General features: G+C 42.0%; 1 protein-coding gene across 1 annotated transcript in view; it reads left to right on the forward strand.

The window, feature by feature from the left end:
- Positions 1-9,989, forward strand: part of LOC145355801 (uncharacterized) — a 233,637-nt gene extending 223,648 nt beyond the window's left edge. The window contains exon 12 of the mRNA XM_080208186.1: positions 498-9,989. Within this exon, the coding sequence (XP_080064312.1) occupies positions 498-509 (12 nt within the window). The 3' untranslated portion in view covers positions 510-9,989. The remainder of the gene's footprint in view (positions 1-497) is intronic.
- Positions 9,990-16,041: the final 6,052 nt, after the last annotated feature.

The raw sequence follows: 16,041 nt of genomic DNA on the forward strand, positions 1-16,041 counted from the left end.
AGTATCTGTTGCAACTGGGCACTGAAGACCTCAAGATTAGCATTGGACATCCTGTGTGTCCTCTCCAAGGCCCCCCAGGTCTCAATGAGAGCTCTAGAACAGAACTCTAGAATCATAAGAGGGACAAGTTGCTCCAACTTTGTTGCAAGAAAATATACACTTGAGTGTTAGCTTATAAGAAAGTGGAGAAATAATCGGATATGTGGGAAGTGCTCCCTCTAGTGTAGATGCAGCCTCGCACCAAACAGGAGAGCAGTTCAGGATGTGCACAAGTGATCAGTTGCGAAGAAATACTAATGTATTTCTGTGCTGAGAACATAAGTAGGACTGAGTGACAGATGCATTAACTGTGCCCAATGACTGACTGAAGAGAGGTGTGCGTGTGTGTGTACTTGTTATAACAGGGTGCCCTCTTGAATTCTGGAATGGGGGAATATGCCCTATTTTGGTGAGTCTTCTCTCCATTACTGAAATGTTTGGTTTATTTTATTTTACAGAAGAATGAATGAATAAGCCCCAAGAGGAAATGAGTCTGATACACGCCTTAACTGTCCACCAACTTTAAAAAGAAAAAAACATGTGTTGCTGCTGTCGCTTCCTGCCTCGCTACCTGCATGGTGCCTTCTCATAGTAATTTGTGGATAGGCTGCTTAAACGTTCATACATGAATCAGAATAATGCTCTATTTTGTCAGATGCTGGGGTTCATTGCCTGAAACCCTAAGAAATGTCACTTTAAAATAAATAATAAATAATGAATAAAAATCTACCAGCTGTGATCGAGCTGGGTGCTCTCCACAGTGCTTCAGTTCAGAGAGGGATAGTATGTGTAGAGAGAATGTGACCCAAGAGGTTCGGATGTACGTGGTACTCTCACCTACTGAGACCACAACTATTTGGGAAACTCTTGGATAGTGTCCCAATATCAAAAGCAGATGAACTGAATGCACTGGAATGAAATTCACCACTCACCTATCTGGGAATACCCTACATTGTTCATTTTTGTTTGTGAACTGTGGAGGCTTTGGTGCTAGTGGTATTAAAACAAAAAAAAAATAAGCTTCTAAAAATCAATTCCTTACTTAAACATGTTTGTATCATCTTTCTTGGGTGATCCTTTTTCATAAAATGATGGTGAGCTCCTTCTAATTTTTATATCACGGGGGCCGTTTATGTAGCAGTGTATATCAGGAGAGCAAGTATCAAACCACTGGTCACCTTCCGTATTCCCCTTAGTGTACCTGGAATTGATTTGTAGAATCCTTCGTTCATTCACTCCTCTTGAACTGTTGTTAAGAAGAATGAGACCGTGTGCGTCTCTTTTCTGCTTTTATAAAACATAAAACAAAAGAACAAAGTGTTTACCACCATGACAGGAATGAATGCACGTGTGACCGACTGGTCTGTCGCAATTTGATGGGCTCGATGTAGAACAGTCTGTGCGGAGTACTTGTAGCATTGGCAAAACCTGTTCACTTTTTTTAAATACTGATTTTTGCAAGCCTGTGTTTTATGAATTATTGAAATACCTGCCAGGTAGGCAAAATGCCTTGTTAAAAATTGTGTTTCTGTTCAAAATGTAGAGGAATATTTCTTATTTTTGTTATTTTGTTCCTTCAGATGCAGGGAGAAAAGCAATAACCTGTTAAAACTTAGTAACTGCACAAAGCGGTGTAAATATTTGTTTTTGTTTTGGTTTGCCTTTGTAAACAAGTTGTAAATCTCGGCAAGGCAAAGACCAGCTTGATACCTGAAAATGTGGCTGACTGGAGCTCCAACCCCTCGCCCTGGCTTTCCCCAGAACAGTGAATACCTCCAAGACATTAGGTGGCTAGGAATTCAGTTTTGTACTGGACAGTCTGGACTTTAGCCGGTCTGGCCATTGTCCGGTACCATTCACTAGTAGTCTACATACATTAGCAAAAGTAACAACATGAGCCCGTGCTGTTAATAGAATCCAATCTCAATGGTGAAGCCAAAACAATGGTCTTTGTCAAGAGACTTAAAAGATTTGTTCAGTCTCACAGCTCTCCTCTGAGTCCGCCCAGTGTCCTAGCTTTCCTGCATTTTTATAGTCCTTGTAATAAAACTAAAATCAATAAATGAAATTAATGAGAGGGTGGCAGCCTCTGGTGGAACAGTGCAACAAAAAGAAAATCAACATTTTGAAAGGAAACATAAAATCAAATCAAAATATCATTCCTGATCGCCGATTTATATTAGCTTAAAGACTATTAATATCATTATCCATTTAAGTAACAAATGTTAGCACTTCCCCCTGCTGCATCTGCCTCAATGTGACAGGGATACAAAAGTCAGGTTTGTTTTGATACTTTTACTCCCCAACAGCACAGAATCTCCACATGAGGAGATATCACCATGTCCATTGGCATCACCCCTCACATGGTGACATCATCCCATGTGGATGGGGTCACCCTGTGTCCATCACAAAGGTGACTTGTTTTGGTGATCTTTTGCGCGGCGCCAATGTATTAAAACAATATCTGAATAAAAGAAATACTAGGTAATCAGTCAAGAGCTCCGCCATTCATTGGGACAAAATATCAGGCAGCAGGTCAACCCAACTCTCAGCCCCGTCCCAAGCACCCAATATTGGCTAAAGCTGGGGCCAAAGTTACCCATCTGCTCTCTGCCCCAGAAAATGCGGCACAATGGGTGGATCTACAGAAAGGCAAGAAAGAAATAGCTGGATTCAAATCAAGACAATGTGAGAATAATTAGAGATGTGGCACTATATTCAGCCAGTATATCCTTTTTTAACGGGCCTACGAATAATTAATTTGTAATATTACATTACTACATAAAAGAACAAAGGAAGTGAACATGTCACGGGTGCACCCTGTACACCCTGTCATCCACCACTGCCTTTTCCTCTCTTTGTTCCACCCAGTGCAATGGGGCTGCATCCTAATAAAGCATATATTGGGAATTATATTGTTAACAGCTATGAGGGATTCCCCTGAGAGTATTTGATACATGTCTGACCACACCCAATTAATGAATTGACAGAGTAAAGGGAAAGGTGTGCTATTGATGCAATGTAAAAGGGCTTCTGAATTCCGAGGATATGATTTCAGTTTTTCAGTACCTGAGCAGGGGCAAGCTTCCAGTCATCCCCTGCCTTGGGTTGTGAGCTGCCACAGATCTTGTGCTCTGTGTTTACATTCCTACCATTCTGTAAAGGAACCTTTGGGTTACTGCTGTATCATAACTGTGGTTAAGATCTGGGTTTTGTTTCTCAATGTTCAGAGAATGCACTGAAATGAGACTGAACTCCTAAGAGGAAGTCTGGATGTTGTATATTTTTAATGGTGAAACATTCAGAATAAAGCTTTATGGAGTGTGAAATTCTTGTAATTCTGTGGCCAATATATGCATTTAAGCTTCCATGCTGAGATTATGTTAAGTGCCTGTCTTTATACTCCCCTTACTCGAGCTTTCCAGATTAGTTTCTGGTTATTTGACCAATTCAAACTTTAGCCAAGCAGCTTCTAGCTGACCAAGAAGGCTAACATGGAAAACATGCCTTGCCTGTACCAACTTAACTGGATATAAATTCATTGTAATTCTACCTTTTCCACCTGAGGTTGCCCAGGTTGCTTTTTGGTCGGAATTAAGCTTTTGTTGTGCATGATATTGCATAAACATGATATTGCCTGTTTGCTGTATATGCAACACATTCCCAAAATTTCCCACTGAATGAGAGGAACCTTCATTTTGAAATGCTGCCAATTGTTCCATGCTCCATTGGGCTGGCTGGGTAAACTGAGATTACATTGTTTAAATTATCATGTTTTCTATTGTGTTTTTGTATTGATTGGTATGGAATACAACACAAACTCACCAGCCTAGACAATGTCCTGGGTTTTGCATGTGTTTGAGACAAAGTATTAGCCACATTGCCATCTTTATGCCGAGTGATGTATACTTCCAGGGAAGAATTTCCTGCAGAATTTTGGATTGCTATCAAGTCGAGAGATAATGGAGTTCTTATGTAAACTTGCAAATTGCTAATGTTGCACAAGTCTCTCTAAACCTTTATTCTGAATGTAAGTTTATGAGAATTATAAATTGTGTGGTATTTGATATTTCAAAAGATCAATGATGGTGAATGTGATATCTGTAATCACTAAATTTTCCTTTTTTTTGTACTTTAGTTTTACAATCTGATCAAAGTTTATTCATTGTGTATAAATGAGTCCTTTGTTATGTTTAATGGATAATGAGATGTGGAATTCCCTGTCTTCCCACCAACATTTTTGTTTCTCCATTTCAACCCATACTGAGCTCCTTAGATGCTGCACTGATGGTAAAATTAAGACATTTCATTAAATCCCTTAGTGCATCTTGGGACATTGCATCCCACTTTGAAACAGTGCCCTCCAAACTTGTGCGGGCTAGGTGGATTGGCCATGCTTTAAAAAAAATGCCTCTTCTGTCCCAAGATGGGTAGGTTAGTGCTGAATGCACACAGTTACGGGGATGGGATGAGGGGCCTGGGTAAGATGCTCTGTTGGAGGGTAGGTGCAGACTTAATGGGCCAAATGGCCTGCTTCTGCACTGTAAGGATTCTATGCTGATGATGATGATGTCCAAAGCTGGACTATTCCAAACCTAATTAGTCCAAAGTAGTCACCAACACACAAGCCAATTTTCAGTGATGTCTCAAAGAAGTAACCAGTGTATTGCTCATTTCTGTCGGTTTAAAGCTGTTTATGTGTATATAAATGTCAATTCAGCTGTTTGGGATTAGGTTAATCCTTTGATCAGTAGTGAAATCAAACAGCAAAGTAGAATTCTTCTAGCTAGTCCAATTCCTCAGTCCTCTCAAGTATGGAGCAAGGCCGCTGTGTCCAATCCTGAATGTTAGTCCCCCTCTTAGGTCTCTGCTGGTCAACAGGATAGGCAGATAATGTGTTCTCAGACTTCAACCAATGCTGCTCTCACATTGAGCACACAAAGATGTGTGTAACTCTGGGATGGCTGATTTTTCCTCACCTCTGTATGGAGAGTTTCAAGGGTTCAGTTTGTCCTAACAGCCCTGCTGGGGCCTGGCTACTTTGAAGATCTTTAAAATTACTTCTGCAGCAGAAGATATCCCAATATAAAACAGTGATGACTCAATATGATATTGGTATAATATCCACCTTCTCTGCAAATGTCATTGATCTATGTCAACTAACTTCTAGAAATTGAACAGTGCACTTTGCCTATTGGTTTTCAAATCATGCTTTGCATTACATGCAATGGGTGATTATTCATCATTATTCTTTTGGCAGTAGGTCTAGTATGGTCCTTTTTAATATCACCTTAGGCGGATCACTCAGAACAGAACAGTTGAGTTTGGTGATGGAATGAATTGCTTCAACAATTTCGGTCTCAGAAACTTCCAAAATGCTTGTTGACAACACCAATATTTCCTCTTCAGGGCCATTGCCCCATGAAGACTAGTTTACCATTCAAACACATTGGACAGAATGCTTTCAGTTCAAGTGTGAGCAACGTTTAGGCAGACACATGTAGAGGTCATTTTCACCTTCACCAGAAAATGGGAAATTGCTGGAGAAATTCACTCCCTCCGAGAAATCAGTTGAAATGAAAATTGAGCAGTTACAGGAACAGGCGGGCAATCCACTGCACCAGTTAATCCCCACGTTGTCCCATCCCCAAGTGGCATAGGCAGAAATCTTCCTTTGACCTTTCATTCTGAAGACCTAACTTCGGAGATAGTGAAACAAAGCAACTCAGACAATCCCCTAAAGCAAGAACAGAGAATGCGCAGGCAAGGAGAAGCTATTCATCCATCAAGCTCACAAGCGAAAGTAATGCAAACATTTGAAATCTGAAGTGTGAATAGAAAATACTGGAAATACTCAGCAGGTCAAGCAGCATCTCTGGACAGAGAATCAGAATTAACATTTCAGCCCTGTGGAAATTGGGAAACGTCAGCAATTGGTTATAAGTGAGTGGAAAGGAGAGGGTGGGAAAAAGGTCAAAGGGAAACTCAGTGAAAAGATGTAAGGCAGGGAAAATTGATCAAAAAATGGTCGCAAGGCCAAAGGGAGGGGCAAATAAACAAAAGATGGTTAAGTGTGAATGGTTGAATCATAACCTTCAGCTATCCCTCCTCCCCACTTTTCCTTGCTTTAAAGCCTATTTCGCAGAATTGAAATCATTCACAGCACACTCCAGCTTCTCCTAGTTCTGATAAAAGGTTATCAACCTAAAACATTGGACAGAATTACAAGCCCCAGGATGATTGGAAGGAGTTGTATTTAGACGGCTCATCTCAGGTCGGAACAGCAATGGCAGACAGCTAATTTCAATGATTGATGGCCCGATTAAAGGCAATTTTCCCAGGTATTTGCCATTTTACCCATGGCAGAGTGGTCCCATGCCATATATGGAGGCAGCTTGCTGCAAGGCCACCGATGGCCCCAGAACCTGTCAGCATGGGCCTTGTAAGAATCATCTGAGGACACCTCAAACTGGAGGTGCCCTATTCTTGCTGCCTCAGCACGTCTCTCTCTGTGGCACTGCCAAGGTTTCGGACCAGCCAGTCTCTGATTGGGCCAACAGCATATGCCCACCATCCACATTTAGTCACCGCCCCATCACCTCATAATTGCCTCCATTTAGCAATATTGTGAGGGAAGCCCCTTATCCCACACAATTGTTCCAGCCACCCAAAAATAGCCACCTCAACAACAGGGCTTCTACTGTTTTGGCAAAATTCTGCACATTAATTCTGTTTCTCCCTCCACGGAGAGTGCCAAATCTATTGAGTATTCACAACATTTTCTGCTTGTGTTTCGGTCTTCCAGCATCTGCAGCATTTTTCTTTTGTATCAGTGTCACCCTTTTAACATTTCCGCTTTCCAATCCCAACACATGTAGGGCGCATCACTTAGTACAGATTGCAAAGTTAGTTTGCTTTTATCATCTCTATATATAAAAAAGCAAAAGCTTGCAGAAAATTTATGAAGTTGATTTTTCAAAATAGGTGCGATAAGTCAGTTCTATAAATGTCAAATGAAAGGGACAGAGTAAGGCAGCCTCTCTCCTGATGCTGGTTTAAGACTCTACCCAGGATGAAACTTTGATGCAATCCCAGCCCTTAAATAGAGTTGCAGAATGTCTATATTGTAAGTGGTTGACACACACGTACTAATGGATAAAGCATTTCAATTTACTGGTCAGATTGATGAAAGGAACTTGTGGTTCCTTCTGACTATTTTTGGGCATGGTAGCAGTTAAAACTAAAGTTGTGATGCTTCTGTATTTCTCCAAATGAATGACTCAACTTCATTAAAAAAATGCATGAAGATAACAGGAAGTCAAACTAATGTCACCCAATGGTTAAAAAAAACTTGTTAGTATTCTCTCCAATGTGTTGCTGTGGTGTCTCCAGCCACACAGCAATCATGTTAATTTCTGATGAACCCATTGGAAAAGCAAGAATAACACCTCACCCAATTTGGAAAGTAACTTTTTTATGTTTCCAACCCCAAAATGCTACCAATATAAATGTAAACATTCTGAGGCTTTACAACCTTTCTAGTAGCAATGTGAGGTATCTGCTGCTGCAAAATGTTTACCACTTACATTTGTTCTGAATTTAGTGCAAGCCAGAAAGGTTTTACACTCTGAAAGGTTTGACTAAAGTACAAGACCATTGGGTATAATTTTATTTCCGATTACAATAGTAAAACTGTGGAATAGAAGGTAAAGAGGAGCGATTTTAAAAATCACTATCCAAATAGAATGTAACGTCTGACTATACAACTACAAATGACCCATCAATATATCAAACTAGTGAGCAGTATAGCAAATCATGTTCAGCACCAAACTCAAATGAAATGTGGCAGAATGAAGTTGCTGTTCATGGGATCTTAAATTTTTAGCATTGGGCAGTATCACCATCTAAAATAAAAATTCATAAACAGCAGTATGCTAAGAAATGATGTAATATTTTGTGATTGGGGGGAAGTAGGAGATAAGGGAGAAATTTAAAATCGTTGTACAAAAACAAGGACAGGAATTTTCACTTTGAAGCAAGAATTCTTTTAAAAGTTTGGGGCGCTATTTCATTCTCTCATCTTCCTGCACCTACCCTATTTAAGTCCATAGTACGAAGATTTTAAATTCCCAGCTGCCATGGTGGTATTGCTGTCCTCAGATCATTAATCCACATCTTCTGATTTACTAGTGCAGTAAGATAACCAATACGCTGCTCTCGCCACAAAGGTTAAAGCAGAGTGGTATTACTAACATTGTGCCTCCAGGCTAATGTACAGTTGTTTTGGGGTAAGGTGTTCATTGAGGACGAGAGTTGGCCTTTACGCTATTTAAATTTGAAACACCAACTTGGCTGATATTAGTTAAATCTGTACAATCCAGAAATCAAATTTATGACGTTCCTGATTTGCGTTGTTCAGCTAATTACTGGATAAAGCAACAAGGCTACAGAGCAAGCCTAAAAAATCCAAAATTTGCTGCGGATAACTTATCAGGTACAGACATAAATTGTTTGGGTTTTGTTACACATCAGTATTCCTTTAGGGTTCAGCACACTATGGACCAGTGGGATGCATCTGAAGACACTGGTTAATGTTTTCATTGTACTGTTAGTTGGTGGACTGCTTCCTGTGATAACCTCCAATCATTGTGACTTTTGATTGGAATGAACAGAGTTGGCAAAGACTGAGTCCCAAACTGTTTCAAATGGGTACATTTTGATTTCAAATCTCCCTTCTCAACATTTACTCCAGTTTTATTGTGTCAGAGTGTACTTAGTGATTTTGTGGGGGGGGGCTTGTGGTGGAGGTGCACGGATGTAGAACTGGATGGAAGAGAACACTTCTTGAAGTGTTAGATAGGGATTGCTTGGTTTTAAAGCAGTGTAATTTTCAGAATGCACAGACGCTGCATTGATGGATTATCCTGATGTCTTAAAACATGCATGTGGAAAGGGAAATAATTAAGCAGACACTGACCATTGAATGTTTGTGTTGTACCAAAATATAACGTTTGGAGGAAGTCGTACCAAAGCTTTCTGGCTCCTCCAATTCCAACTGTCCCTGTAAGACCGGGTAGGAATAATTTGTGTTAATTGTGGGAGGTTGTTAAGCATAATACCTGACATCAAATTGTCCATGTTCAGAATTAATCCATGTGGAGTCTTTAATAATTAGGGAAAACATACTTCCTCTCAATCTATTTGAATATGTGCCAAAATGTCCAATTATTCAAATTTTAGAGTAAATAAAGTAACACACAAATCTTGTCAATTCAATATAACTCATTCTTCAGGATTACATTTTTGGATTTTGGGGGTAGGGGAAGAATAAACCGTCAATTGTCATTGCTGACCCTGCAGTACGGCATCCACCAAGAAGCTCAAGTGGAATAATGGCATTATGTTGATGTGATGGAGCTAATTCTGTTTTGGATATTTTAACCTGCAGAAGAGAAATAGAAAATGTTCTATTGCTTTGGGTCATTTTCATACTCACTCTTGGTGCATGGGTGATGCTTACCTGTCTTGATATGTCTATTTGAGGGTCTTTGGTGAAATGTATTCAGAAAGCCTTGATACACTTGCGGCAGAAATGGATCACAGCACATTTCTTTACAATGCTGAATGAGGGCTGGGGGAATGATCCATCTTGTACAGAAAGACCCAGTTTGAGTTTAGTCACAGTTCTAGCTGTGTGTGGCAATCAAGAGCTACTGATTTCCCCACCCCTACCGCTCATGAGAAGAGGCTTGTTTGGTTTGTATGTGGAACACAGTTGCAGCTTTGTGTTAGAGGATGTGGTTTACACGATGGTTTCTATTTTCCTGATGCTTGTTCCAGACAGCCTTATCAAGCTGTGTAAATACAGATCACAGTAAGATTAATATATTGTGGTATTAAATTTTTTGTACAACTTAGTTTCATATGTAATAAAAAAACTTTATTCTGAACGCCTGCCTGCTTTGTTTTTGAAGGAACATCTGTGTTCCTTTTAATGTGAATACCCCCGTAGCAGGAATCAGTTCATGAAGCAGTCCATACCCCAAGGCAGCAAGTCCTGGATAACATCCAAGCTTGGGCTAAGTGGCAAGTAACATATGTGTCACATCAGAGCCAGGCAATGACCGTCTCCAACACGAGAGAATCTAACCATCCCCCTCTTGTCATTCAAGGACATTAACATCATTGAATCTCCCACTGTCAATATTCTGGGGGTTAGTGTTGACCAGAAACAGAATTGGACTTGCCATATGAAAACTGCGGCTGAAAGAGCAGGTCGGGGGTGAGGAATCTTGCGGCTAATAATCCCGCCGCCTGACTCCCCAAAGCCTGTTCATCATTTACAAGGCACAAGTCAGGATTGATGGAATACTGTTCACTTGGCTGCATGAGTGCAGCTCCAACAATACTCAGGAAACTTGCCACCATATAGAACAGAGCAGCCTACTTGATTGGTACCCTTTCCACAAACATTCACTCCCTTCACCATTGACAACGAGTGGCAAGTGTGTACCATCTACAAAATACACTGTAGGAACTCACCAAAGCTCCTTAGGCAGCACCTTTCAAACCCATGACTGCTATCATCTAGAAGGACAACAGTAACAGATACCGAGGAACACCACCACCTGGAAGTTTCCCTGCAAGACACTCACCACCCTGATTCAGGAAAATATCACCATTCCTTCATTATTTCTGGGTTAAGATCGTAGAACTCCATCCCTAACAGCACTGTGGGAGGAGTATCTGCATTTCAGGTACTGCAGCAGTTCAAGAAGATAGCTTATCACCACATTTTCCAGGGCAATTAGGCATGGGTAATGCTAGCCTAGCCAGTGACGCCAACATCCCATAAATGTAGGAAAAAGGATCATACATGCTGGTTTAAAATAGCATTCAGCTCCTGATTATTGTTCAATAACTGCTGTTGTAACTGCATGAGTGGTCTGCAGTTGGACTAGGATTCCCTTTTGTAACAAGGTAATGATAATACAGATGAGGGAAATCATTCAACCAATTTTAATTTATCTAAATAATACTTAAGTCCTTGCATTTCAGCATCCAAATATTATCATAATAACAAAAGGAATAGGAGTAGGCCATTTAGCCCTTTGAGCCCACTCTACCATTCAATGAATGCATGGCTGATCTTCTACCTCAACACAGCTTTCCTGCGATGTCTTCATATCCATTTCTGTTTTTAATATGTAGAAATCATATCTTTTTTAACCAGTGTCACAAGTAGGTTCGCGTTCACACTGCAACGAAGAAAATGCCCAAGTCAGCAAGCTCCGGCACCTGTTTGGCTACACTGAGGGAGAATTTAGCATGGCCAATACACCTAACCAGCTCACCTTTTGGACTGTGGGAGGAAACCAGAGCACCTGGAGGAAACTGACACAGACATGGGGAGAACATGCAGACTCCACACAGACAGTGACCCAAGCTGGGAATCAAACCTGGGTCCTTGGCACTATGCGGCAGCAGTGCTAACCACTGTGCCACTGTGCTGCCCCAGAAATCTATCCATTTCTGTCTTGAACATCCTCAATGACTGATCCTCCACAGTCCTCTAGGCAGAGAATTCCAAAGGTTCACCACTCTCTGAAGAGATTCCTCTTCATCTCAATCCCAAATAGCCCATCCCTTATTCTAAGACCATGTCCCTTGGTCCTAGAACTCCTCTGACCAACGACAACATCCTTCCAGCATCCAGCCTGTTGAATGCTGTAAGATTCCTGTGTGTTTGAATCTGGTTTCCAATGTGGAGTGCCATAAGCGTAGACAAGGGTCATGGGTGGAAGAGGGGCCTCAGAATGTTGAAATGGCGGCGCGGGCTCGCTGGGCCGAAGGGTCTGTTTCCCGTGCTGTGTTGTTCTTTGTTCTTTGAGATCATCTTTCATTCTTCTAAACATGATCTGTTTCTGATCAGAACTCTCCACTCACCCAACAAAGGAACAGCGTTCCAAAAGCTTGTGATGTTTACTATCAAATAAACCTGTTGGATTTTAACCTGGTGTTGTGAGACTTCTTACTATTCTTCTAAACTCCAGAGAACAAAGGTCCAGTCTATTCAGCCTTTCCTCATAGGGCAATCCTTCCATGCCAGGAATTAAGTTAATGAAATAAAACAGAAAATGCTGAAAAGACACAGCAGGTCTGGCAGTATTTGTGTAGAGAGAGAGAGACAGAGGGCCGTATTGTACCATTTTGATTCAAAGTGCTGGGCAGACTCGAAACTGGGCTTGTTTCAGATCCAACTTTTAGACCCATTTTCAGGCGCCCCCATACACACTGGTAATGTTGAAGCCTAAAGAAGGTGTTAATATGATGGAAAGGTAGCAGAATGTGTGAATAGTAGAACAAGGGTCAGCACTCTGAAAGCAAAACAGGTTAAAGATGGCTCTGTGGGGAAGCAGCTATTAGATTATATTGAAGCAAAGGGAGTTCATAGTCTGAATTTTTTGAACTCAATGTTGAGCCCAAAAGGCTGTAAAATGCTTAAAGATGAGGTTCTGTTCCTCCAGTTTGTACTGAGGTTCACTGGAACATTGCAGCAGTCATGATGTGGGTATGCCGGCGTTGGACTGGCGTAAACACAGTAAAAAGTCTGACAACACCAGGTTTTAGTCCAACCTATTTATTTGATAATATATTATCAAATAAATAGGTTGGACTAAAACCTGGTGTTGTCAGACTTTTTATATTGCAGCAGGACAGGATTGAAATGTTGGCATGGGAGCAAGATGGTGAATTAAAATGACAAGCGACTGGAAGTTTGAGGAGGTGCTTGTGGACTGAACACAGGTGTTCCACAAAGCAGGCACCAATCACCATTTACTCTCCCCAGTGTAGAGATGATTGCATTGGAGAAGGGAATACAGTAAACTAAATCGAAGTAGGTGCAAGTAAAATGTTACTTCACCGAGAGGGATATGGGCCAAATGTGGGCAACTGGGAGTAGCTTAGTGGTAAAAACAGGGCAGCATGGATAAATTGGGCTGAATGGCCTGTTTCTCTGGAAGGAGTGTTTGGGGCCTTGGACAATGAGGACGAAAAAGGGTAGAGGTGTAGGAGATTGGTCGAACATGGTGAAGAAATCTCAGTTAAGAGGAAGACATGTCAGAAGTATTGTTTTGGAAGGTAGCATCAGTGGAACAGTTGTAATGGAGACAGAGAAAAGAATGGGATGGAGTCCTTACAGGAAGCAGGGTGTGCGGAGCTGTAGCTGATGTAGCTGTGGTAGTCGATGAGTTTGTAAGGAATATTTATGGTCAGTCTATTATCAGAAATGGAGACAGAAAGATCAGGTGAGGGCAGGAAAGTGCTGGAGATAAACGATGCGATTTATTTTCTGCCAGTCAGGGGAGTGGGTGGGGCTGAAATTGCCCAAAAGCTGGTTGATAGCAACAGAGGGTGCTATTGTGCATGGGCTGAGAGCAACAGAAATCTGTCATTGCCTGTGCTTATAACTGTCTTAGCAGCTATAGCTGGCTTAGTGGCCATTTATGACCTTCCCTGCCCACAACGATCAGCACCCTCACTCCCCCCACCAATCACCATTGTAGAGTGCGCATGGACCCCCTGCCTTCTCCCAGCAATCGCTGTGCAAATTGCACAGCAGTTCTCCCCCCCTCCCCGCTGAACAGCCCATTTCTCTGGTTCTGCCACCAGTAGGCCCTGTCCCCTCTGGCCTTGCTCGCTTGACACTGTCAATGTGTCAGGCTGGTAGTGCCAGGGTACCCAAGGATAGTGCCAGGATACCAGACTGGCAGTGCCAGCTGACACTCTCCAAGGAGCGCACACCCCCGGCCCCGACCTCCTGGGGGTGGTATCAATAGCCTCTGCTTCTATCGGCAAAGCCATCACAACAGATCCAAGTATGGGAGAACCATACCTGATCCTCGCCAGATAGAACCCTCCCTGAAGTAGCCATGCAGGCAAGTGAGCCCAGACGATTGCGTCCTCGGCTTGCTAATTCTATCTAAATGTACTTTAAAATAAGTTTAAATAATATATTCAGCCTGGATGCAAGGCTGATCATGCTGGATATCTGGTGCTGGAAAGATCGCAAGATGCGAGAAATCAGGCGTGAACCTGATTTCCTGGCTCTTGTGTGATCTTACCGGCTCACCCCCACCTATTCATTGGCAGGGCAGAATGGTAAGATCGCCCCCTGTGTGTAGATGTTGCCAAGACATTTTAGGCCATTCCCATGAATGGAATGGGAAGATGGTGGTGCATTCCTTACCCGCGCACATGACTGGCACAGTCCTGTTTCTTCTGGGCATCAGGTCCTACCCACCAGAAGTAACGCCTCATAAGTTTTTCCATTCAAACTATACCTGAGTGCTTTTTGTGTAATTGTTCCAATACTTTTTGTCACAAGTTTGGACGAATTACTACTTTCATTCCCCACACACTTGTTTCTGACCCGTACTGTCAACTTAAGCTTTCTGGAAAAATATGGCTTTAATTCGGGAAGCATTCATGTTATTCTCCCTTTCAACACCATTTCCAGTACATCCCCCATCACAGATCATTTCTAGTCTGTCACTGGACCTGAGCTGCAGTCCCTGGACTTTATCTGTGAAAAACAGAAAGTAATGGAAACGCTGTCAGAAGATACTTGACCAGCAGATAAAGACAAACGTGACAATACGTTGGTATTGATATGGCTCTCTGACTGACGGTATTTAATCTTGTAGGAATATGCTGATAATATTGAAGACCAATGCATTCTGCTTGCTGCAGGTGAGGATATACATTCATGCAGTCCAAAATTCGTTGTCAAAGGATGGTGGTTGCCAGCATTGTGAAGTGACAACCATAAAAGCACTGGTGAAATTTCTGCTCTTCAAAGATAATACTCAGTGCCTCCTTCTCCAGCTGAGTGTAATTTGATTCAGCATTTGTTAAAGTACACAATGCGAAAGCTATTTGTCTTTCTCTCCTTGAAGGTAGTATGTGTGACACCACTGCTCCAGCTTCACCCGGCAATGTATCACAGGGAAGTTGTTGGGGTAATCCTGAGTTGAAATGTACCAACACTTCTGACTTCTTCAGTGCTTCTTTGACTGACTTATATGCTTTTTCACACTCTGCTATCCATTGCCATGTTTGTTTGATGCACAACAAATTATGCAATGATTTACAAAGAACAAAGAACAACACAGCACGGGAAACAGGCCCTTCGGCCCAACGAGCCCGCGCCGCCGTCCTACTGTCTGTGACCTATTCATGATTTTAGTCTACGCCTAATGTGCGAGGATCAGGGAGGTCCAATTTAGGGACAATTTAGTACCCAATCAATCAGCCTAAAAGCACATCTTTGGGGATGTGGGAGGAAACCGGAGCACCCGGAGGAAACCCACGCAACCACGGGGAGAACGTGCAAACTCCCACAGACACAGGCCCAAATCCATGTGTCCGCACAGTAACAGAGATAGTCTCTGAGCTGTCATGTTGCCCTTGAGATGGTCCAGTTTAAGCACACTAACGACATGAAGCAATAGGCAACTCCCGAAGCAACGTCCAAGAGCAGCCCACTACAACAGCAGGGATTTCAGCAAGGTTGCTAAATTTGAAACTAATTATCCATAGTAGTAGTCATTGTCTTAGGTGCCTTGTGTAAACCCTTGCTATTGTTCACCTGGCCCAACTGTTGAATTGATGTTTGAAAGAAATCACACTTACCTTTCCTGACACAAAGACTTTCACCGGAATTCTACCACCCCACCTGCCATGGAATTGGAGCAGGCGAGGGGCAAACAATGGAAATGTCCATTGATCTCATGCAGGAATTTCCAGTCTCGTTCGAGTGAGGCTGTAAAGTCCCACCCCATGAGCCTGAAGGCATTTCAATGTGGCTTCCAAGTGACAAAAGTGTTCTTGTTCATTTATACTAGTGATTGATATGTCATCAAGGTAAAACTGCATCTCTGCAGACCGCTCACCATCTGGTCCATGGACCGTTGAAATAAAATAGGTGCTGAAGTCTCC

Source organism: Carcharhinus amblyrhynchos, chromosome 20, assembly GCF_965287045.1.
Source record: "Carcharhinus amblyrhynchos chromosome 20, sCarAmb.v2.hapA, whole genome shotgun sequence".
Classification (NCBI taxonomy): Eukaryota; Metazoa; Chordata; class Chondrichthyes; order Carcharhiniformes; family Carcharhinidae; genus Carcharhinus; species Carcharhinus amblyrhynchos.